We start from the raw sequence: 24868 nt of genomic DNA on the forward strand, positions 1-24868 counted from the left end.
TTCGTGACCCTATGGACCACGTCACGCCACGCTTTCCGGTCTCTCACTATCTTCCTAACATCACATAACTTCATTAGCGGTGAGGTGCAAACAGGCCACTGCATGGGCAAATGGTTATGGGAACAAGAGTTACCACGTGCCCCTGCCTTCCATCCTGCCATACACTATATTACTAAGTGCATGTGTATTGTGCCATTCCATGAAGTGCCCACACTGTTTAATTCTTATTCTGATAGCAGGACATATTTTCCCACAACCTTCAAGAGAAAGCAAATGGTCAATGGTGCACCTATATACAGTATTTTTGCACTCTGAAAACTACCGAACTACAGTAGAACCCCACTATAATGAACTCAGATAAGGTAAAGGGAAACTGCAGTCCCAGTTCACTTTCCATAGACGACTGTATATATGTATTTTTTACAGTAAACACAATTTTAATGAAGCAATGGTTATAGGCATCCTACAGATCTAGCTCTGCGCCAAGGTCGCTCCACTGTGGTTTTCAGTGCGTCTCAAGTTTTCTTGTGTGCTACAGTTGTTATAGGTGCGCGTTAAAATAACGAAAGCTGGTGTGCTGCGGTGTGCCCACAGGATAGCAACTCTTTCAGACACTAAGCTTTTAAATCCTTTCAATTTAGTCAATCGTCACTTGACAAGTATTTGCGTGTGTGTTTGCGGATAATGCAGCGCTGTTGGTATGTTCTTCCCACATCCGTGATATTAATAAATCAAACTGACGTGCAAAATCACTGGACATTATTTTCACCACTGACGAAAAGGTAACCTTCTTTAACTACAATATGCTGAACATCTGCTATAGGGAGACCATAATGCACAGAAACCTCTCAAGAAAGCTGCATCACTTGAAAATCAACCTTACGCTGTTTTTCTAGACATCACGACAAAACAACTTCGCCTTCTTTTTAACAATTCAGAAAGTGCTAGGGCACCTTGATAGTAATCTAGAATGTGAAGTTTCACAATTACCGATGCTGGTGGTGCCTGGCAGATGTAGGGTGCCTATAGTAAAATGCGTCTGGCTGCGGCGACACCATCATCACCGTCAGCCGGACTATACCCCCTGCAGGGCGAAGGCCTCTCCCATATTTCTCCAATAAACCCGGTCCTGTGCTAGCAGCATCCATTTGACCCCTGCAAACTTCTTGACCTCATCCACTCGCCTGACTTTCTGCTGCCCCCTGCTACACTTTTCCTTCTCTTGGTATTCAATTTGTAATCCTTTTCGACCATTGGCTGTCCTCTCTTTACACTACATGCCTTGCCCATTTCTTCCCGATTTCCACTAGAATGTCATTAACTCGAGTTATTTCTCTGGCCCACTCTGCATGCTTCTCATCTCTTAAAGTTATTATAGTGTTCTAGAATTGAGAAGTGTGCAGTCTTTGGCACGCGCCAATGGGAGCGAGGTGGTTGCCGGAGCGATGAAAAGCGTAGGTGGCGCTGTCAGTCGTAGGAGCGCATCAGAAGCACGCGCACCGCAGAGGAAAGGCTCAGGGCGTCTGCTTGTGCGGCTTATGTCTTATGTTAATTTCGTTGCATTGCATTGCTTCTCTGTCGCACTATTATATGGTGTTGATGGTTGGTCAAGCAGGATAACACGTGTCTGCAGATAGCGCAGTCACAGTTCCAATTCGTCTCCTGGGCCCTCCCCTACTGAACCCTCTCTTTTTCTTTTTTTGCTCACCGCGTGCCCTTTTCGATTGATGAGCTTGACCGCTTGGTTCACGAGGAAAGGTTCGAGGACGTTGAGGCTATATTGAATGCCCTTCCTCCAGATGATCATAAGTACGTCACCATAGGCACAGTTCTAGGTCGCAGCTTATATTGCAGTATATGTGGCTTGAAAGTTCATGCAGAAATCAAAATGCAGTACTTGTTCTGTGTATTTCATTTCGAGCAAATCATGCACACACAAAAAGAAAATGAATTCATCTCAAACTTAGACCACAGAGGTCTTCTTTATCAGACTGCAGAGCTTGCAAAGCTCGTAAACACGCTGGAAGAGTCACATTTTCTTTTTTTTTTTTAGTTGAATTATGATTAATGAAAGCAGCATCCACGTTTTGCGATGTTTTTTCAAAGCGCAGAGGTTCCTGAGCCTAGATGTCCTACCCATGATGGAGAAATGACGCTTCGCGTAGTAAAGTTCTACGTCTAAGATGCGATTCTATCTTGATGTGAAGTAACTAAACCAAGAGCAGAGCTCTAAAGTTGAGTAAATAAAGCACCTGAAGGTGAGGAGGTGCAAATAATCGTGCTTGAGGACTCTGTTTAATGACTTTGTCCGCGTCTTGTGAGCTTTCAAATGTAGCAGCTTAATCCATACACGTGCTCGTAGTTCAGTGTCATTGTAGCATTTCATATGTTGGTACCATAATCGCGATCTATTTATTTATATTAACTTAAGTCGCGAATTCTTTACCCTGCTGGTTTTTTAAGTCGTCCGCTGAGTGCTTTCGTGCATTTGTATGACCTCTCGCTAACCTGTTTCGTATTTTTTTATACAACTGCCTGTTCATATGTATCTGCCCTCATTCAAATAAGTATTCAACAGCCCCGGACATAATTCAGTTTTCAAGCAATCTTCACATATCTATATTTATGTGTGGTGCAAACAATTAAAGTATGTTAGCCTAGCCTAAAACACACTTCATTGGTTTTTCAGTCACACGAGCGTCGATGGGGGACCGCAGTCTAGCCCGCATAAACCGGCGCATCCGATAATAAACATCTATGTGATCATTAATATACATTAGACATTCATTATTGGACATCTCGTTAACGTCTGAGAAATAAAGTACCGAATATGTTCAGGAAATTTCTTACTGTTGCTTGTCAGTTTATCGGCAATCTGTATCTGGCTCGACACTAGAAAAGCAGTTTTAAACACAATCCCGCATAGTCATGGCATAATCTTGGATTGCTTGCAGATTGAAATTATGACGGCGAAGTTTTTTTGAAACACCTGATTCTCCCCAAGCCATTTCTGTGGGAGAAGAGAGGCCTCGGATGTATGTGTCTCGCCACATTACATAAGTTCCCCGATGACAGCTGCTTTTATACGGAACTAGTTCATTCATGCCCAGAATCGGTTTAATACATTTAGACAAGCGTGTGGAAGATAAAGCGACTCAATTTATTGTTGCGCGCCTTCGGGGTCTGAAGAACTAGCGGTGACGGAGGCAGTTCACCCAGCTGTCTGCTCAGCGCTCATGCGCACCTCTTACACACAGCGCCCCCTCTCTCTGCATTGTCCTCAACTTAAGTAGAACCCTTTTCATTCAGTGGTTTCATGCAACAACATACTTTCCATGGAATGACATCGCGGCACAAGCACAACCTAGGGTCGCGAGACTATTTTCTTTTTTGGAGGCAAACAAGCAACGATACATTTTTTTTTTAATGACTTAACCACCAGGCTTAAAAGCTTTGAAAAGCAGCTAGCTTTAAGAGGGCCTTGGAGCCGTGAAACAAAGCATATGGCGTGCATGAAAAAAGGAAAAGTAAAAGATAGTAAAAGTGCAGTGAGAAGCACGGATGGGAGGAAAAGAACGAAGCACAAAGCAGTAGCAGCAAAATGTTGAGGTGCGGCAATGTAGCATGTGTGGTTCTGACATACGACTTTGTAGCACGTTTCTAAACTATTGCCTATAAAATGAAACAGATCGTGGAAGACGACGGCATGTTCATGCAAGCCTTTGGTATTCAAGTGGAATCAAACTCTCATTGTATTCGCACTAAAGCAGTACTTTCACAAGATGTAAAAGATGCAAACGTGATAACATAAAATGTAATAACTGAAAAAAAAAAAAAAAAAAAAAACAGACAAGAAAAGGACGGAAAGTATTTCAGCATTTTGTCTATTAACCAACAAGATGTGCGTAGCAAGTAGCTGATTAATTACCAGACAGTATCTTCAGGGTCATACCATCACCAGCAACTGATTTAGTAAAGATTTTTGACAGTCCGAATGACTTCACTATGAAGGGGTTCTAAAAACCATCGCATATTTTTATTTTGCATTAACAGGATGCAGGGTGCCTGTTTAATGTTATTTGCCTTTTTACAAGTGGAGGTGTACAGTTCGACACAGACCACTTTGGGGCAAAAAAAAAAAAAAAAATTAATTTGAAATACTTTTTAGCTTTCTATCCTATCCCTCACAGTGCTTCTCGAAGCAACTTTCAATTCTAATGCAAGCTTTCTCATACATCATTAAGAATGAGGTACAGACATACTGTATACTATATTTGAGGTCTTTTTACAAAGTTATTGGTACCAATCTTTAACCCTTTCCTTCCAGAAAGCCAGTTGGCTGTCCAAGTGGCTTGAAAGTGGCATCATTCAGTTTCCAGAGCTATTCTGAGTTCAATACTACCATTTGTGTGCACACGAGGCTGCTTGTGACATACAAAGGATTAAGCACCATGACCAGGCAATCAGCAAAACATTCGAAGTGTATCATATTGTGAAAAACAGCACTTGTGTAAGTAAGGCATCAGTAGCTCTTCAGAAACATGTTATAACCTACACTGATACGCTCATATGATAAGCTGATGATGGATTGCTTTAACAGGTGCTGCACTCCTAGTGAAGATGAATAGAAATTAACTAGCCTGACTAACTATACAGTTAAAACTCTATTTAACTAAGTTGAAGGGAGTTGCTATTATGTTTTGCGCTGCATAGTTTGGTAAAAGATGGAAAAAGTTGTTTCGCAATGTTACCATTGGTTTGAGATCAATTAATTTTGGGGCATTCTCTAAAGAACAGACCATAGATAGACTTTCATTATGTTAATTAAACTGGGACAGATCATGAAATCGGCTTCGTTATTTTGAGATAGTCAAAGCACTAGACCTTATGGGCATCTGATGTTGAATCAAGGTATCTTTGTTAAATTTAGTTTTGTTAAATCGAGTTTCTAGTATACTCACAAGGACTTATCTATAACGAACCCTGAGTTGTCGTAACCAAGTAGTAACCAAAAAATTTTGGCACTCTTCTAGGCCATGCCCTTTCCAGATATGGCTTCTCCTGCAGACAGGGTGACTGGCCTCCATAAGCCCCCCTGCAGTGATGGCTCAGTAGATCGAATCCTGACCGCAGCGGCTGCTTTCAAATGGGGGCCAAAAGTAAGATGTTCGTGTTCTGTGTGATGTCAGTGCAGGCTCCAGGTACTTGAAATTTCCGGAGCCCTCCATGAACTACGGCGTCTCTCATAGCATGTGTTGCTTTGGGACATTAAACCCTACAAACCAAACCAAACCATTTTCCCTTGTTGAGGCTGTAAAGCAAAGTCAAGTCTTTCATGCAGCTCTTATCCGCTGTTGTGGTGGGTGTGTACCAACACACGTTGCCTAGGTATGACAGACTGCGATGGCACTTTGCACTCTGCTAAAACTTCATTACTGCAATAGCATTGCTGGACGTAACGCACAAGCAGTGGATTAAAATGCTCCCTCTGCAATGAACATTCATGGGCATGCAGGATAAGCTGTGACAAAACAAAAAAAGCAAATGAACCAAGTGAAACCATGCTATGTTATAAAGGTGGGCACTACATTCTTCACTAATGAACAAAGGTTAAAATACACATAGCAATTCCACAGGCCTCAAACACAAAGTAGCTTTGCAATTAAGCCAATGACTAGTCAGTTTCCTGATGGCATTTTTTTTTTCTTGGAAGGACTTTTTGGCTGGCGGGAAGCATGCATTTTTCGAGGGCGAGTTTTCTAGCGCCTACTCATTTATAAGCTCGACTGAAAATCTTTGCATTTCAATATCGCGTCCTGTCTATTGAGAACTGATAGCGGAGCTCTTTAGGTTAACATTAACACAAACACTTGGCATACAACGAAAGCTCACCACTTTGGCATACCGACCGTACTGGCGAAGGAAATGCAACGATGCTGTAAGAAGCAAAATTTCACAGTTGCTAAGCCATTATGACAGAAAAATCCAGCTGCCTAGGCTGAAGAAAACGAAGCCTTTTTCAGTACAGTAGTGCCTGCAAGCACCATCATGGCTGGAGATCCCTTCCTCAATTCAACCACACAGGCCACCTTGCCCCTCAAACTTATCAGCTTTTCAATGTTTACTTCCACCTCACCTCAGCATCATTTTAACATGTGCAGCTGAGCACATATACTGGTGCCAATATCTGATTATATCGAAGACATTTACAATCCTATACCCCACAGGCATAACGTATGTCTTTAGCAGTTGTAGCCAGCACTTTTTTTTTTTCTCCAAGTCACCAACGGACATGCTCATAGGAAGATTTGTCACTGAAATACATTCCTACTGTCTGGAAAACTTTCTATGCCCTTGAATTGTTTTTCACCTCATACTTTAACACGTTTTTTTTTAGCCAAAACATGTAGGTAATTCAAATGATGCAAACTATCCACATTGTTATACCGATGTGTGGCACGAGCTCATTTCTTTTGTAAACAGGGTTTTTATGTAGAATATCAGCTTTAGCAATTTCTCCATATGCATGAAATATCATGCCTAGCATTCCTCATGTTGTTCACCCACTGTCTATATGGTAAGCATTGAATAATTATGGTGATTTGTTTTCCATATGCCTGCATCTGGATTGGTGGCTCATGTATTTTAAGTATGTGCATAAAAAACTGTGGTGGTTTAAGCACGGTTTGAAACTAGTGATCGAGCGAATAGCCCCTGCAACACCGCCTTTTCAATCTACAGTTTTTCATAATTTTTCTTAAAGTTAGGTTTCAGGGAAGGGAAGGTGCCTTATAGGTACTTTTGAGTGGACATCACAGAATGATGGGCACCTACACCTAATCAGGTCAAGGTCACGTTTTTATATTTTTTCTTGTAAATTGTACACTGGTTTACGAGAAAGAAAGAAAGAAAAGGTGCAGTATTTACACAGACTTGAATGAAGGGAGAAAGGTGGGAGTGAACGAGGTCCCGTAGTGGAGGGCTGTGGAGTAATTTTGACCACCTGGGGGCCTTTACCGTGCACTGACATTACACAACACAGGGCTGCCTCTCCATTTAAGAGGAAAGGAAGGCACAGTATACTTTTGAGTGGTTATCATGGAATTGTAGACCAACACTTAATTAGATCAAGGTCACTTGAGGGTCGAATTGCTGGCCCCGGCGACCATGGCTGTACCTAGCGTAGTGAAGCTTTTACTTCAAAATTACAGCTGAGCTAGTGCCTGTGTTTTTAATGTCACTTGTACACCCACAGAAAAAAAAAAGAAAAAAAAGAACCATCATTATCTGACATGGGCAAATGTGATCAGTGAGGTGTCAAGATGTACCAAAAGCGCTCTGCGGCCTGTTAATGTCTTACAGGATGAGTGCAGTCAGCATTTGAATTCTGAGATGAGCCAGGGAATGCCATTGCTTTACAAAAAAAGTTGAGAAGCATGACGAATCCTGTCTGGCAAAGGGGATACATTCCAAAAAACAGACGGTGACTAGTAAAATAAAATTTGATGTTGACATTTCGGCAACCAGATCGGAGGCCTTTTTCACCGGATGAACAAGGCCCCAGTTCTGGACGCCGAAACATCACCATCAAATTTCATTTTACTGGTCAGCATCTGTTTTTTGAAAATTTTACAAAACGCTGCCTTTCATGGATCCTTTGTATAACACTATGCAAGGTTCAAGCGTATGAATATCAGCCTACTTTACTGAAATAAAGATACCCATCATTAATGAGGCACAGGTAAAATCATCCACTGACAAAGCTTCAGGCTATCATGTGACAAAACCAGAATGCTCGTCTCCAAAACCAATTTTTTTTATGACTGCGAGCTGAACGGATTCTGAACACACAGCGACCAAATCATCTCATGTAGTTTTGAGATAAGACACACTGCTGCTATGAAAATAAACTATAAGCCATCAGCCATGAATTCAACAAATGAGAAGTAATCTGGCGACCACTGTGCATAGCTTAGTGGTGTCTTCACTGGTTGCATCTGTAAGTGTGCCAAGCGAGGTGCTACAGCTGGATGCATCAGCACTTACACCGAAAGGAAATTAGTGCTCACTTCAAACAGTAACAGAACAGACAAGGCAGTGAGAACATGCCACTGATTTTTGTTGCCACCTTGTATCTGACGCAGCCAGGGCACCCTTGGAGCTCTGAAACTTCTTGATTTACTGGATAGTCACAGCACAGATATATAGATCCTCATGAAATAATAGACCTGACTGAACAGGAATACCAAAAAATGGTGCAATGCAAACGCATCTTTTTTAAACTACAATCTTGCTCCCACTAAAGTAACATGATCGTTGGTGGAACTAACAACAGGCTCCAAATAGCAGCTGAAGTAACAGAAGAAAATGATTTGCATAACAAAAAATTTTACTTTTGGAGCACATAAAAAGGGGAGTAGTAGCGAAATTTTTGAGATAGCAAGTTTAAATTTTCACTATGATTGCAGTAAAACAAAAAATCACTATGCCTATACACAGAGGTTGGCACCCTCGTGAAGTTGCCCACCTCAGTTCAATGCTATATCAATATTCCCCATGAAGTCTACAGTTGTGCAGCGGATTGAGAAACGTCGTTCTGTTACTGCAGGTGCCGAAATGGCAGGTTTGATTTGTGGCAACCTTATGAGGTTAGAGTGAAACCTCACGAGGTTGCCCACCTCTGCCTGTATCCAAGTTTTATCACCATAGCACTATCTGTACAAAAAGCATATAGTAGAACCCCGCTATAGTAAACTCGGATACAGTAAGAACTCTGATATAGTAAAGTGAAACTGAAGTCCCAGTTCATCTTCCATAGACAACTGTACATTCCCCCCCCCCCCCCCCCCCCCTTCCTTTATAGTAAAGACATTTTTGGTAAAATCGGTTATAGTAAAGTGCGCCTGGCCGCTGCGACGACTCCCACGATATGACACCGCCGCCCGCGCACTGCCTAGAATCGTGAGGCAGGCAAAAATTCTTTGCATTTGAAAACAGAAAAATAACACCGAGTGTTCTTTTAGGTGGCTTTACCACCAGGCTTAATAGCATTCAGGAGAAGCCTACTTTACGGAGGCTTCGAAGCCATGAGGGGAAGTATGCAGCGCATAAGAAAAAAAAAAAAAAAGTAAAGCTGTCTACAAACATAAAAAGGAGGCGGTGCGGTGTGTAGTAAAGTGCAGCAAAGAATTGGGAAGGGGAAGAAACGGGCAAACATTCACAGCACTGTGCAGCATGAAGCATGAGGTAGTGGAGGTGCAGCGTGTGCGGTCTTGCAGCACTTGATTGCCACGCGCATTTATCATTTTTTGCCTTTTAAAAGACAGGAACAGCAAAAAGTGACACAGTGTTCATGCAAGGCTTTGATTTTCACATGAAATCAAACTTGGTTCTATTCCTAGCCATGTTGTCCTCATGCTTAAGAGGTACTTTCACAAGATGTAAAAATTTCTAACTGAAAAATATTGCACTAAGAGATCATAACAGAGGTGTAAAGTATTGCAGAGCGTTTTTTTTTTTGTTTGTTTTTTTGTCATTAAGCAACAAGATGTGTTTAGTAAGTGCCCATTTAACTACCAGGCAGCATCTTAGGACCATGTCATCACCAACAACTGATATAGTAAAGATTTTTGCTGGTCCCAATGACTTTACTATAAAGAGGTTCTACTTTATCTGTACAAAATGCAACAATCATATCCTTGAAACTAATCTTCCAGGTTAGTATTGCTTCTCTAACTGTTCTGAAAAGGCATAAAGATATGCATCATTGGTAAGATGAAAAAAATTAGCTCGTGAAATGTATGAGACATGATAACTCAGGCATAAATGCGAGCAGCACAACCCCTCAAACATTCCTTCACATCACATGGACAGCAGTGCTTGCAAAGGAGTTACGCCCAAATGCGCTTACTCAGGGAGATGCAGTGTGTTTAGCGCTCCCATATTGGCTCTGTTGTACTCGGCCCTGCGATGGATTTGTAAATGCGACGACATTTGTACGGTAAACAACGGAGTGATTATAGAAAAAACACTTTCTTCTCGGCACATCAGCTTACTGATCTGAGCCTTTAGCGTTGGCTATTCATTAAAATTGTGCATGAAAATTTTTGTGATGCTTTAATTCAGTCACGTGGCGGTTATGTCAAAAGAGTTTTTGAAGCATGCTTACACAGAATGCCAGACAGCTTCAATTTCAGAAACCCTCACAAAATTTTCAAATGATGCTCCACATGCTTACACATGGTGTGTAATTTGTCCGTGCTGTTGCAACCGCATCTCTGAAGTGAACCGGACATACACAACTAAACGTGCGAAAACGAAACTATACCGCACGAGAATGTGTGCGCTCTGTGCTCTGCGGGATAGACCAGCGTGGCCTAGCTCCTAGTCACCTATTCAAAACTTCTGATTTTTCTTATCTGATATGGCCTAACAAACATTCTAAAAGACAAAAATTGTGCAAGATTAAAGCAGCTACTACGAATGGCCACTGGAGTGTTCACGTGCTGCGGCTACGCCCACTTCCACACTTGCCATGCACCATGAAAATTGAAAAAGGCAGGAGTACTGGCACCTGTTCACAGTAAGCCCGTTCACTGCATTCACGGCCAACTGTCATATTAGTCATGGGACGACACAATGACGCGCCGTGGGGCACTGAACTTCCGTTTTCCAATCCACAAGCACAGCAGTTATCACAATGGCAATCAATTATAATTTCTTTCATGTATGGCCTACAGCTACGTCGCGTGCTTTTGCCATGTGCCGACGATCGTGCATGTCAAGCTGATAATGAGAGCTGTTTAGAAGCCCTACAATTCTACAACAAGTGTTCTGGGGAGCAGGAAAATCTCCGAAATTTGAAGCTTTATTTGGTACTTAAAACAAAAACAAGTGGTACAACTGAAAATGAATAGCAGATTCTGTTCCCAAGTATGCAGCCAACACTTGTAAGTGCTAGCTTCAGTTTCACTCTCACCAAAATTTTTTAAGAGGTTTTGGCATAGGCGTGGTTCAAAAGTGAGCAAAAAACACCAAAGCAGAATTTTACATTTGAAGCCGTTTGGTGCAAATGGTATTGCAGTTCCACTACTGCATTATTAGAAGTGTTCTCAGGACCCCACTAACCAATATTCCTGGTGTGACGAGAAAGACAATGTGGCAGCACTGCAACACTGTGCATCACATCCAGTTATATTTCATAATGAAGCATATATGTAGCAATATTTCCTATATTTCATAATTGTCCAACTGCAAATACATCGGCACAATTTTGTTTCAAAATATGAGTACTGAAGTAGGCACCAAGTGAAAAAGACATTGTTGCTCTGAAATTTTGGTCGCTATTCAATCTAAGAGTGGGATAAACTGAAAAAAGAAACGAATATGGCCATGTGGTTGTGTTGCACCCAAATGCTAGAATAGAAGCTTGGGCTTGTTGGTTTTCCATCCTGAGGTATAAGGGTATAAGAAGCTGTCTGTTTTTTTTTTCAAAATAAGCGTTGAAAGTTAGCGCTATTTGTGTCACCTCGTCTTGTGCTCCTGTCCACATTTTGCGCTATCTCAGAACGTAAATGCTGTTGGGCCAGCCTCAGTACATCATAGTAATGGTCAAATGTAGGCTTGCTAATCAAGCATAGCGAGTACAAATATGACGTTCAAGCTTTCAAATATCTAGATTTCTAGCCATTCCTTTACTGTCCACAAAAACTTGTAAAAGAAAAAAATAAGAGACAAAGCCATTAAAACAGCCATATCAGACGATTTGCTTAGTACTAGGCAAATTCTAGCTGAACACCTTCTTCCAAATCAAGTAACAAAAGTGGCAAAAATTTTGATGCTTTGCTAATTATATTAAGCTGCTTTTACTTATACAATATGGCTGTCAACAACAGCGCATAAGTTTCCCCTTGAAGCACATGTGCAGTGCTCTTGCTCAGGTGGAATGATGATAAACCAATCTTATTCATTGCTTTTTAGGTTTGGTTTGGTTTGTGGGGTTTAACGTCCCAAAGCGACTAAGGCTATGAGAGACGCCGTAGTGGAGGACTCCGGAAATTTCGACCACCTGGGGTTCTTTAACGTGCACTGACATCGTACAGCACACGGACGCCGCTCCGTTTCGCCTCCATCGAAACGCAGCCGCCGAGGCCGGGATCGAACCCGGGTACTCCGGCACAGTAGTCGGGCGTCTTACCACTGCACCACCCCGGCGGGGCTCATGCAAGAAGAAAAGAAATGACAGCAATATCCAAGCAATACTAATTGTGTGCCTATTAATGTGTTTTCTCCTTCAACCAACAATGTGCAGAGCATTGCCCTCTTTTGTTGGCATACACGGGAGTTTTGTGCAACCTAGCATAAATGGCAACTTCTGATTCAGATGCCTTTAAATTTTATGCACACCTTATTACTGCTGACGAGAGACACACACCCTGACACCACTAATACTAGCAGAAACAGCAAGCTCACCCCCTTCAAAGTTTTGCGCCACAGTACGTGTTCGTGCGAACTTTGTAACCCCAGGAAGCAGAGCTGCAAGACTCAGACTCTTGGAAAGGTAAATAGTCACTGAAGTGTCAAAATTATTTTGAAGCTTTTGACGAATTTAACCTGCCCCACCTTCCTTACCTTAGTGAGATACTGGGCTAATCTTCTTCTTAGAGTTAATTTTGCTTTTTCCTTGCTACCAGAGTTAACCATAGCCATTTTTGTAGGTATTGTCACATCTGAACATATATGTGCTGAAGAAAAATGACATATTGGTTACACAAATGCAACCAAGAGACACAAAAATATTTTGAGCACCACAACAGGCCACGAACCTTTGGCATCGATGTCATTAAAGTGCAGTGAATGTGGTCCTTCGGAAAGGAGAGAGAAAGAGAAAGACATGAATGAAAACTGAGAAGTATAGAGAAACAACAACCTTGCAATTTGTCTTGGCACATCAACAAATTTACCAGCAAATATAAATACCATGCACACACACACACACACACACACACACACACACACACACACACACACACACACACACACACACACACACACACACACACACACACACGCGCGTGCACACACACACACACACACACACACGCACGCACACGCACACACACACACAAATATACACATCATGAAACATGAATGGTGCTTTCACATTAGCTGGATTAGACTCTGCAAGTTATTAGGTAAAAGTAATTTCCAAGACAATCTACTCATGCACTAAAAGAGAACCCATCACTTTAGAGCAGGTGTGACCTACTGAAACAACCCTGAGCCATTTACATGCACCGAGGTACCCATTGTGCGGTGGATGTGAGCGCCAGTTTGACCAATGCATCATTTTTGACTAAGCTTAATAAATGCACTACAAATCTCATTAAATGCTGCCCATACAAACTAACTAGTGTTAAGCCTAGTGCAAGCCATTTAGCGAACTCTTCTGACAAGCATCAACGGCCCAGCAAAGAATTTACAACGTGTTGGAACCTTGTTCTCTGGCTGCTCAAGACACCACGGCCACTCGAAACAGGCTTTTTGCGTAGCAGTGTTAAGAGTCACATGCATTTTTGCTTACATGTGCAACAGGCTTAAAAGACTTCTTAATGCAATAGCTTTTAGCCATAAAAGATGCATGTTGAAATGCCCACAATGATAATGTCTAGAAAAATAGAAATGAGAAGTGAAGTTAAGAATATAATATTAAAAAGGAATAAAAATCAGCAAGTAAAACTGGAAGAGTACAGGCTGAAGGAAGTTGGTGGTCCACTGCAGCTAATAGTGCAGAAACGAAGAGAGAAGTACTTCATCCTCGAAATTATTCTGTCCACCAGTCTTTCCTGCACGATTCAGTATAAGGTAAAATTTCATTTATACAAACAGCTAGTTTTGAAATGCAGTACTTCTTGAAAATTTCCCCATGATGCACCTCAAAGTTGCTTCACGAAATTGCACAAAGGTACCACACACTGAGTAGTTATTTATTACTAATTTTGGTGGCAGCACAATCTCTTGCATGTCTTGCATATACTAGAAAATTAAGAAAACAACTAAGATGACAAACAACAGCAGCACGCAAATGCAGTGCGAATTGCTTTCTACAAATACATGCCTCAACGGAAGGAACTAAACTGCTGTATTTTCAGATGTATAAGATGCGCCCCTCATATTTACAGACTTACAACGATAAAGTTGGTATATAAGACGCACCTCAATTTACACAGCTAGGGCAATGAAACTTGACTATATATGCTTGTGTGACCATCACGAAATGCTGCATGCCTGAGAGAAAACTCGTGACGTGAACTGATACCAAAGCAGACGCAACTCTCCCGCCCCAAAAATTTTCACTCAAAGTTTGCAAAGGTTTCATCATCTTCGGACGCACTATCAAAAAGTTTGACAATTTCTAGCGGCAGCACTGCCAAGACACTCTCTTCACGTTAATAATCGCTGCTCAGATCATCGCTGAGCTCAGGCAGCGAGCACATGCGGCATAGTACACGTAGGAAGTAGAAAACACACATGCAGTACCCATCAAACAAAGTTGCAAATGGCAATTGGAAACACGAAAAAAAAAAAAAAGAGCGCATGCAAGATGCACTATGGTATAGGATGCATTAGCAAACTTTTTGTACACAAAAACCGCATCTTGCCGGTTCAAATGGCACGGCACTGCCGTCTGGAAATGTGATGCCATGTGCAATGCAAACTGTGTCTATTCTTTCACCTGCTCCCCACTTGCTTCTGAGGGGGACGTGTGGCTAAAGGGTCAAATTTTTAATTGTTGCACCAATTTCAATGAAATTTTCAGGGGTGGCTTATCTTCCTCTTCTCAGAATATATTATAAGCTTCATCACCTTAGCACAAATAAAAAAAAAATGTTGTTGCTCTCATAATGAGTAATTAAGTGTGTCAACTTAGGAAAACTACCATCCAAAAAATCATGAAGACATGCTAAAATCATGAAGACATGTTTGTGCTTAGGTAACTTCTATGTAGTTAATTGTGTGGGCTAAGACTAACTGCAGGTTCTTCATGACATTTTTGCAAAAATCTAAGCACTTTAAAAACAACTTCATTTTTTCCATTGTCATATATGTTACATGTTTTTTTTTTTAATAATTTGGAATCCAAAAAAGCACCTTATCTTGTTCCCAACAAAATTTTAGTCCAGAAACTACCTTGAAAGCAGCCTTTGGCGAAAGAGTTTGGAAATGGTAGTTTTCTAACAGTTGTGCTTTTGCAGAAAGTGCAAATTCAGAAAAATGAGTTCAGAGATTTCAGAACATGCTATAGTGGCCTTGTGGATACGTTGGGCCGTCCTCTCCAACATGACTCTGCTCCGCGAGATTGCTTCACCATTGCTTCTTTTTCTTTCTTTTTTTCAGCTTTACAGCTGTCCAGCGCCTTTGTCTGCGCTCATGAAATGCTTTTTTTTTGGTTGCTTGCTGGGCGTGTCTCTTTGGCCAGGCTCCATATTTTTTGTCTAGCTTGTCGAGCACTTTGGTTAGCCTGGCTACCAGTGGTGTGAAAACAGTGTCCGAAGGTTATGTGCTACATTCTAGTCAATCCAAGCTTCTATTTTGGTTTACCAGCCAATCCGCTTTTGCCAGGGCTCAAAAATTTGCCTTTCCTTTCTGTTTTTCTTTTTAGCTGTCTGCTGTAATCCCAATAGCAGGTCGTTTTTGGCTTGAGAGGTGAAAAGCCTTCTAAATGTGGGGATACACTCTGCGTTCATTTTCTTGCCCGCTATGCGGCTGTGTTTATACAGATGCTTTCAGCAGTGAGTGTACCCCATCTCGAAAAAAATTTATTTTAATTTTTCTACTGTGCAGGTGACAAACAAGCACGGTGGGAATACATGCACAATCCAAAACAACAATTAAAAACTTTTTTTTTTATGTGAAAATTGTGATTTTAGCCCCACATCCCCCTTAACCTGCTTTTTTTTTTTTTATCTAGTGTGTTCTTTAACATACCCTGCCATAACACAGTACACAGGCACCTTGCTTTCTGCTTGCACTGAAAAATAGCCGCCGCGGCAGGGAATGAACCTCATGACCTCAGGATCAGCAGTAAAGTGTATACTAACCACTGAGCCACCGCAGCGGGGCTGACTTTTTTGAAGCCTTTATAGCCAAAAAAAAATATATGTAAACCTTACCAGAAAGAAAATGGTGTCAAGAAAAAAATTGTGTAAACATAGAGTACCTTTATTGCTCGAAACAAACGGTTTAGTGTAAGAAAAACCGCATGCAAACCAAAAGCATGAAAATAGCAAAAAAGAAGTCCCAATTAAGTAGCCACATGCAGCAGGCTAGAGGTGGGGTGAGACTGTTTCTCACTAACTCACTCATTCTCTCTCTCACGTGCGCGGGCACGTGCATGCACACGCGCGTGCACACACACACACACACACACACACACACACACACACACACACACACACACACACACACACACACACACACACACACACACACACACACACACACACACACACACACACACACACACACACACACACACACACACACACACACACACACACACACACACACACACACACACACACACACAAAGAATGCAACCTTTCCGATAGCACGTTTCTCTAGCTTTCTAGAAATATGTTACTCTTGATAATTTGCAAAGTCAGAAAAGCTTTCTCTATATTTTTTTTTGGTAATTCTGAGCAGAAAGGTAGAAGCTTTCAGAGAGAAGGCCTTGTCTGTATTTTTATAACAGCATTTTGGAAGGTCTATACATATTTTAGTCCATATTTTAGTCGGAAACTAGTATAAGGTGTAAGCAAAAAGATTGTCCTAGGTTTCATTTAATAAAGGTGTCTAGCCAGGTAATGTTTTCAAATTCCCCGACTTCATGTTTTTTCTGATCATTTTAGTCAAAACTCCTCGACTGCTGAAGAGGTGAAAAAACACAGTAGCCAATAATTATGAAAAAAAAAGGAAAAGAGATGTATAAAAAAATAATAAAAAGCAAAAAAGAAAAAAAAGAAAAGAAAATAAAACAAAATGGTTTCCTCAAATTGCAAATACTGCAACGAAAATGAGATAAATGCAACCTAAGAGCAAGCGTTTCAAAGAGATTTCGATGTCCCGCAGGAGCAGAGCGGTGCCTCGCATGAACCAAAGAAAATGCAGAAATCCTGCACATTACTGGTTACAACCACTAAAATACTTCTGAATGCAGCTATGTTTATTGATCTACACCAGCCCAAACTTAATAAGGACTATGGCAGCTAGTTCAGAACCAACCAGTATAAACAGTACCCAGTTCATGGACAGCAAGAACAAGAGGGCTAAAATGAACAGGATGCAAAGTCTTATTTATACATGTTAGAAGTGAGAATGCCAATGTGAACGGACCATGTGCTTGGTACTCACGGCACTGTCAAAACTCATGGCAAACCATTGTGTTAATTTCAGTCTGTGTTTTTCCCATGATTTTGCCACATTTCTGATGGTATCCTAGACAATCTCTTGAATTTTAGAGGTACACAAGATTTGCCTGACAATTCTAGGTTTCCCAGGTCCCTACACCTTTTACATGATGCACTAGAATCAGTAGCCTAAATTAGTTTGTATTTTTATGACCACCCATCAAAAGTTCATGGGTGGCAATTTATAGCACTAAAAGAAAACAACATATTATATGTTTTTTTTTCTCGAGTGCGTAATTGCAGTGCTGAGTTGTGCAACATAACCACTTCACTTATAATGCAAATTTCAGGAATCTGCATCATGGGTACAAAATACATAAATAAAAAAAGCAGAAAAAACTTTGACCTAGCATTGATCCCTGATGCATGGTGTGTCTGTTTAGAAGATTGCCAGCAAATTTCATAACCGCAGCAATTGTTAAGACTACTCTACAGCAAATTGTTGAAAACCATTTTCAACGTCTCACCCTAATTTAATCATCGTAAGTAAAAACATGAAACCACTGTCAGGGTTTGAATCAAACTGCTGAAACCTGAAACACAGATTTGTTCACTTAAACTCACTCAACTTCGTTTGTTGGCTTTCTATACCAAACAAACAAAGGGTCACCTATTTCACTGCAAAGAAGTACGCTCAAACACTTCAAAATCCACGAGAAAAGCACAAAGAGCTTTATTTGGTTACTGCTAAGGGAATATAAAACTGTAAACAAAGAATATCTGATAATGTTTACAGACTTCACTGGTCAAATACTTAAAGAGTAGACAAAGTGGAACTGTGAGAAAAAGCATGTTTCTAGCAGGCATGCCATGCGAAGAAGGTGCCACGTATGAGGAACATTCTTACTGCGCTTAATTTTCATTCTTTTTTTTCTGCACCATCATAATTTGTACAGTAATTATGAATATGTTTAGAAATTGCTGCAATGTAGAGAAAAAAAAAGTGGAACTCAAAATGAAAACAGGATGGCTCAGCTATCTGTCATGTTGGAGAAAAGAAAAAGTAGAAGCAAAAAAAAAGAAAAACCTTCATTATTGCTTTCAGCACGTAGTGACTGGGGAAAGAACTAAACGAAAAAGAAAAGCTTTATCTTGGAAAAAAAGAAAAAAAGAACGAGAATATTAAGTAGCAGTGATTGCACTCAAATGGTGTGGCAAAAAAGTTTTGGTATGGTTTATAGGTTTTAAATGCTTCAAAGCAGTTCAGGCCATGAGGAATGCCGTAGCAGAGGGTTCTGGAAATTTCGACCACCTGGGGTTCTTCGACATGCACTGACATTGCACAATGTGTGAGTCGAGAGGACTGCTGATCATAGTGCCGTTTCTGTAACAGCTCACTGACTGCCTGATGTAGCCACTGCATCTGTAATACTACAGACTTGTGGGCTAAATGGTTAGGTATGTTTATTTTTGCTGACAAGCATGACTAATGTAAAAATCATGGCATAGCAAAAATTGACAATTAACGAGCACGGCATGGACAGTACGTCATACAGTCATGGACAAAAGTTTGCAGGATGCTCATCTCTCCTCATGCTTCTATGCTTTTTCATTGCTCTGCTTTACCTCACCACACACAAGTTTTACTTTTTTTTTTGTGAATTCATATTCCACAAACTTTCGTCCATGACTGTACAAGCTAACGCACAGAAGACACCCAGCATATGTTCTTACCTGCGTTCCTCACGCTTTGTACGTAGCTCTTCCTGCGTGGTAGTAAGCTGTTCACGGAGTGCTTGCACTTGTTGGATGTCACCTCGGCGTTCGCTCTCTTCCAACGCTCGGCCCAATTCGCGGCTCTCATCCCGCAGGCGCTGAATGCATACATATGCTTCATCTTCTTCCTATTGGTGGTACAGATCACCTTGTTGAATTCTAAACGACTATACCAAACATACTAAACTTCAGAAATCCTATATTCTTCTCAGGGCCCTTCACAGCTCTGCAAGAATGGTACAATCTGGCCTAGTTAGTGGTAATTTAACCTGGCAAACAAAAAGCACAACTAAGATTTTATTTGAAAGGAAACAGAATATATACAATGGCCACGCATGCCACGAGAACAGGAGATACACTATCTGACAAGTGAGGCTATCAATGAAAGTGCGCCCCTTCACATGAAGTAACGAAGATGGCTTTCTGACCCACTCGCACGCCTTTGAATTTATCAATATGAGATGCTTCCACCATTTCATGGGTCTGCTGAAGCCAATGACTGGCGAGGACGGCAATGTTCTTAAAACCAGGAGAATATTCACCACAAGAGGCACATTAGGATGCAAAGTGTTTAAATAGCTTTTTGCAAAAGGATGGTACAACACCTCAACACATGATTAAGAGAGCACTGCTGACAGACCTAGCAGTGCACTGTGCCTTTTTGTGATAACTTCACTACCCACTACATTGTTTACTAGCCACACTTTACTATCCTCGCCAGCAGTCCAGACGGTGAGCAGTTTTGATATCTTTTTAGTTTAAATTAACATTTAAATACAGAAACTGAGAAAATAACCGTTTCTTTAACATCACTGCAGTCAAGTAAACTCATTTGTATCTTATGCAATTTACTTTATATGGCAATTGTTTGAAGCTCACATCCTAAGTGCACTCACAAGGAGAGACAAGAGCTGCAGAGATCCTTGCTTCGAGAAAATGTGCACACCGAGGATACAATGATGACACTACAATGACACAAGTATAACAGCTAGGAGTTGTCATCATTAAAAGTAGCACTTACCTTAGTCGCATGGGTCTCAAGGTGCACCAGCAGAGATGCCAGCTCAAGCTCTTCGCTGTACTCATTCTTCAACGGAATGCTGCGGTAACCTACAAAAGCATTCAACCACCTATTTGGAACATCACTTTTTCTGTACAGTTATCACAGGAGTTCCACTGTTGCCAGTTCAGTTAAGACAAACTTGTATTATACCTTGGATCGCAATCACTTTATAACACAGATGCTTACAAAGCACTGTACAGAAAATATCCTTCCACAAAACATCTTTGGAAGCAGGAGGTACTATCCCAAGGGTTGCCTACCAATATGTGATACCACTGGAAGCTGTCTCCCGGCTGTCTTTTGTTTTAAGTCAGCTGGAATTTGTAAGAAATCAAAGGAAAGAAAGGAAGTGAAAGGCAGGACACATATTTCTTATGGAGAGGTTCTATGACTAAAAAGCTTAAAAAAATACAAATTTTATCTTGGCCATAAGTTACAGAATCCGAATACTGATGGCAAGGTATACAATGTTTACTACGCTCATAGCAGGTGTATTCTATTCAAGTGGCTTCCAGTGCTAATGCGCACCTGCACCACAGCTACACCAGCATGATACTTTTGTTTAATGTAAGCCTTGGTCTCCTCTCTCCAGCTTTATTTCAAAAACATATATGCAAAACCAACAGATGTTCTCACAAGCTACTGTGCTCACTGTGCTTTACAAACGAAGCCCATAACACCTCTACCCAAGCACCTGAATGGGTCAAGCGCGTGTCTGCGGCTAAAAACGTTTCATACAAGACTGTGACCCATCAGGAGTAAACAGAGAAGGAGCCCCAAGCTTCCTGCCTGCCAAATGAGCCTCAGCAAATTAAAACAAGGCATTGTAAGGAATTGACCTACCTGTTCTCAGGCAGCATACCGGGTAAGTGACTTGACCAAGGAAATTTGGGTCACCAAACATGTCCTCATCTTGAACAACAAAACGCAAAAGTGCCACGCTTGGATTGCAGATGTCAAACATAAATACCTCATTCCACACAGGGTTCAAACCATTGTCCGCTGAAAAACAAAAAGAAAATGAAAAAGGTATTAACCTGAATGCATCACACATGTGAAAGCATCCTACCATACAAGTGACAGTCAATTCTGACACCAGTTTGGAAAAACTGGCATGACAACAGTGATATGAGCACAACGGAAAGAAATTGCTGGGCCAGGACGCTTATATATGCTGATGGACAGCTCGCTTATTTCATGTACAAATCAACAAAGCTGCTCTAGGCAGGTTCGCAACCACAACAAGTACCCTTCTTATGGCTATTTCCACTGGCCGATTTGGAGATGGGTGCTGAATCCATACTAGAGTGACTGAATCTGCGCCACAGGGTGACCTAACCCTGATCAATTGATGAAACACAAACTGCACAGAGCCCGATGGAAGCTTTCATCACAACTGGTTCAAAAAATTAGGCCCACACATTTTCTTTTGATGACGATCAGCGATCATACCACTGGTGACACAGTTTAACGCATTTTGTACTTGGTTTGTGCAGTGTGCCACATTTTGCATGCCCAGTGAGTGTTCATTGATAACTAGGGCTTCAACAAGAGGAATGAGTGTATGCCCTACATATGAGTGCATACCGCTTTACCAGCTGTGGCATCAATTTAGCCAGCAATCTTTTCTTTGATTACTGTTTGTGGAGTGATTCAGGAACAGGTCTTAAAGGGAATCCTACATTTCACCACTATCATTGGCACCAACCTCGGAACTCCTTTAGCTACTTTCAGAATTTTTCTTGGAGAGAAACACAAGTCCTCAATTTGATGATGACATGATGAGGAATGTGAGCCAACAGCCAGGAGTTTTAACTGCCACACAAACTGTCCTAAAAAAGGGTAAATTCAGTGTGGCCATTTCAAAAGTGGCAGCACCGCACAGCCTTGGAGTTTCAAATGAATCCACTTCCGCTTGGTGAATTAAGAGAGGTTGGCTCTGTGAGAGAGCAAGTTGCTCTGAAAAGACCAGTGGAACTTATGAACCTGATCAAGATAGACCAAAATAGTATGCATTCGCTGCTGCAGAGCAAGAAAAGCTGCTCTGGATCGACCAGTGAAATTTGCCGATGGAGCATATAATCCAATCCCGTTAATGCACTGAATGCAGTGTGAGAATCGCAGATTATTAGCAATGATAAATGGCAACAACTAGCAAGTACCAAGCCAGCCAAAAGTAAAAAAGAAAATGCTTGCAACAGCTTATATGGCTACTTTACCACCAATTCTAATCACTGCTACTAATACAACCAAGAACGGGATATTTAACTGCAAAGTAAGGTGAAACAAAGACCACCAGAGAAGTCACATTTGCCAAAGCCACATTATACATAGTATAAAGAAACATGCTTAACATCAATGCACCTACAGTTTTTTCTTGTCATGCCAAAACAATGTTTCCCAGTAAGTAAATCATAAATTTTGCTCCACAATCTTATTTTGTATGCACCCATGGCCTTTACAGTTTGAACAAGCAATCATAAACGTGCTTCTTGCTTGATTTGCACAAACACTTTAAAAACAACAATAACAGATATCTTCATTTGTTATTTTTTGTTTGCTCATTTAGTTGGACAAATTTAGGAAAGAATCAACTAAACCAAACCGATGACAGCAATTGCACAAGTTGGTTTACAAAATGCTTTCAAATATTACTCTACATAATAGGCACATTTCAAAGGTCATAAGCAGCCAAAAGCAATACACATTCCTCCACTAAGGCATGCTGCATAGCACACAGAGCTGATATGGTATGAAAGATTCCATCAGTGAAACACTCAGTATCTTACGTATTGTTCCTGTTTTGTATCTGCAGTTGTCATAGTCTGATCCAACAATCTCTATTTCCACAAATGGGCTGACAATGCCTCGGCCAGACTTCATTAGGTGACGAGCTGCAATGACCTAGAATATACCAGAACAAACAAAAATATTATAGCACAGGTAAACATATGCACTTAGCATACAACTGCTTTGGAAAAAATTACCAAATACCAGTATAGTCAATCACGACTATATCAAACTCGAAGAAGATTTTGAAATAATCCGCCGTATAAAACATAACACTACATAGGTTTATCTGTAGACTAGTAGCCAGTGTACAGTGCACCAATTCAGGTGGTGCACTTCTTGCAATGACTGGCATCAATGCTCACTAGATGCTACTAGGCCCAGCCTACTTCACCATTAAAGGCACAGCAGGCAGTGCTCCAACACCAATCATCACCTGTCACAAGAGGTCAAATCCTAGTAGAGCCCTGCTATAGTAAGTTCGGATATTAGTAAAGTAAAACTGAAGTCCCAGTTCATCTTCCATGGACAACTGTACATTTTCCCCCCTTTATAGTAAAGACATTTTCGGCAAAAATCGGTTATAGTAAAGTGCGCCTGGCCGCGGCGACGACTCCCACGATATGACCATCGCCACCTGCGCACTACCTAGAATCGCGAGGAAAAGATTTTTTGTAGTTGAAAACAGAAAAATAACATAGAGTGTCTTTTTGAGTAGCTTTCATTCAGGAGAAGCCTATTTTAGAAAGGCCTTGGAGCCGTGAGGGAAAGCAAGCAGGAAAAAAGAAAAGAGTAAAACGGTCTACAAACATAGAAATTAGGCGGCGTGGTCCGTTTAGAAAGTAAGTGAAAGCAAAAGTATAGCAAAAAATAAAAAAGAGGAAGAAATGGGAGAACATTCACAGCACTGTACAGCACGAAGCATGAGGCAGCGGAGGCAAGAAGTGGAGGTGCAGCGTGTGCGGTCTTGCAGCACTTGACTGCCATGCGCATTTATCGTTTATTGCCTTTTAAAAGACAGAAACAGTAAAAAGCGACACAGTGTTTATGCAAAGGCTTTGATTTTCACATATAATCAAACTTGGTTCTATTCCTAGCCATGTTGTCCACATGCTTAAGTTGTAAAAATTTCTTATAACTGAAACAAATTGCACTAAGAGATGATAACAGAGAGGTGGAAGGTATTTCAGAGGGGGGTTTTTTTCATTAAGCAACAAGATGCGTTCAGTAAGTGCCCATTTAACTACCAGACAGCATCTTAGGACCATGTCATCACCAACAACTGATATAGTAAAGATTTTTGCCGGTCCCAGTGACTTTACTATAAAGAGGTTGCATGTCACAAATGAGCAAAGAGCTTCTATTGTCATACACTCACCTTCACATTTAAATGCATACTACTCTATCAAGACACCACTTTAAATTAGCCATTAGACAAAGTATTTATAATGTTGAATTTCAGTTATGCTGCCACACAAAAGGGTCACTCAATGCTCAGCTAGTAAGTACCGGCTATGAATAAAGGCCATTAAAAACATCAACTTCTGGCCAAGAATTGAACACTATGTACAAGAAAAAAATAGAAACAAAGATAAATTAACCACTGCTAAATGAGGAATAAGTCACCTTGATCGACAGTGTAATTGGATGGACAGACTTTAGAGTTGTCCTGTCATAGGGGTCATAACCATCATCATGCATGAAATCAGGCCGAAGAACATATCCACACCTGAAAAAAGAAAAAGGGAAGAAAAGAACAACATACAGAGAGATTGTAAGCAACAATGGGATAATTTTTGGCCACCATTCGTATCCACACTCTTGCGCTTAT

The 24868-nt window shown here is 41.0% G+C and overlaps 1 protein-coding gene across 1 annotated transcript in view; it reads right to left on the reverse strand.

Moving 5' to 3' along the window:
* Positions 1 to 24868, reverse strand: part of sl (small wing phospholipase C gamma 1) — an 88911-nt gene that overhangs the window by 6037 nt on the left and 58006 nt on the right. Inside the window, exons 27-31 of the mRNA XM_084590445.1 lie at positions 24664 to 24766; positions 23037 to 23151; positions 21091 to 21249; positions 20206 to 20294; positions 19143 to 19312 (exon numbers count right to left, since the gene is read on the reverse strand). Of these exons, the coding sequence (XP_084446571.1) occupies positions 19143 to 19312; positions 20206 to 20294; positions 21091 to 21249; positions 23037 to 23151; positions 24664 to 24766 (636 nt within the window). The remainder of the gene's footprint in view (positions 1 to 19142; positions 19313 to 20205; positions 20295 to 21090; positions 21250 to 23036; positions 23152 to 24663; positions 24767 to 24868) is intronic.

The sequence above is a fragment of the Amblyomma maculatum genome, chromosome 1 (genome assembly GCF_055883805.1).
Source record: "Amblyomma maculatum isolate TAMU_Amacu chromosome 1, ASM5588380v1, whole genome shotgun sequence".
Lineage (NCBI taxonomy): Eukaryota > Metazoa > Arthropoda > Arachnida > Ixodida > Ixodidae > Amblyomma > Amblyomma maculatum.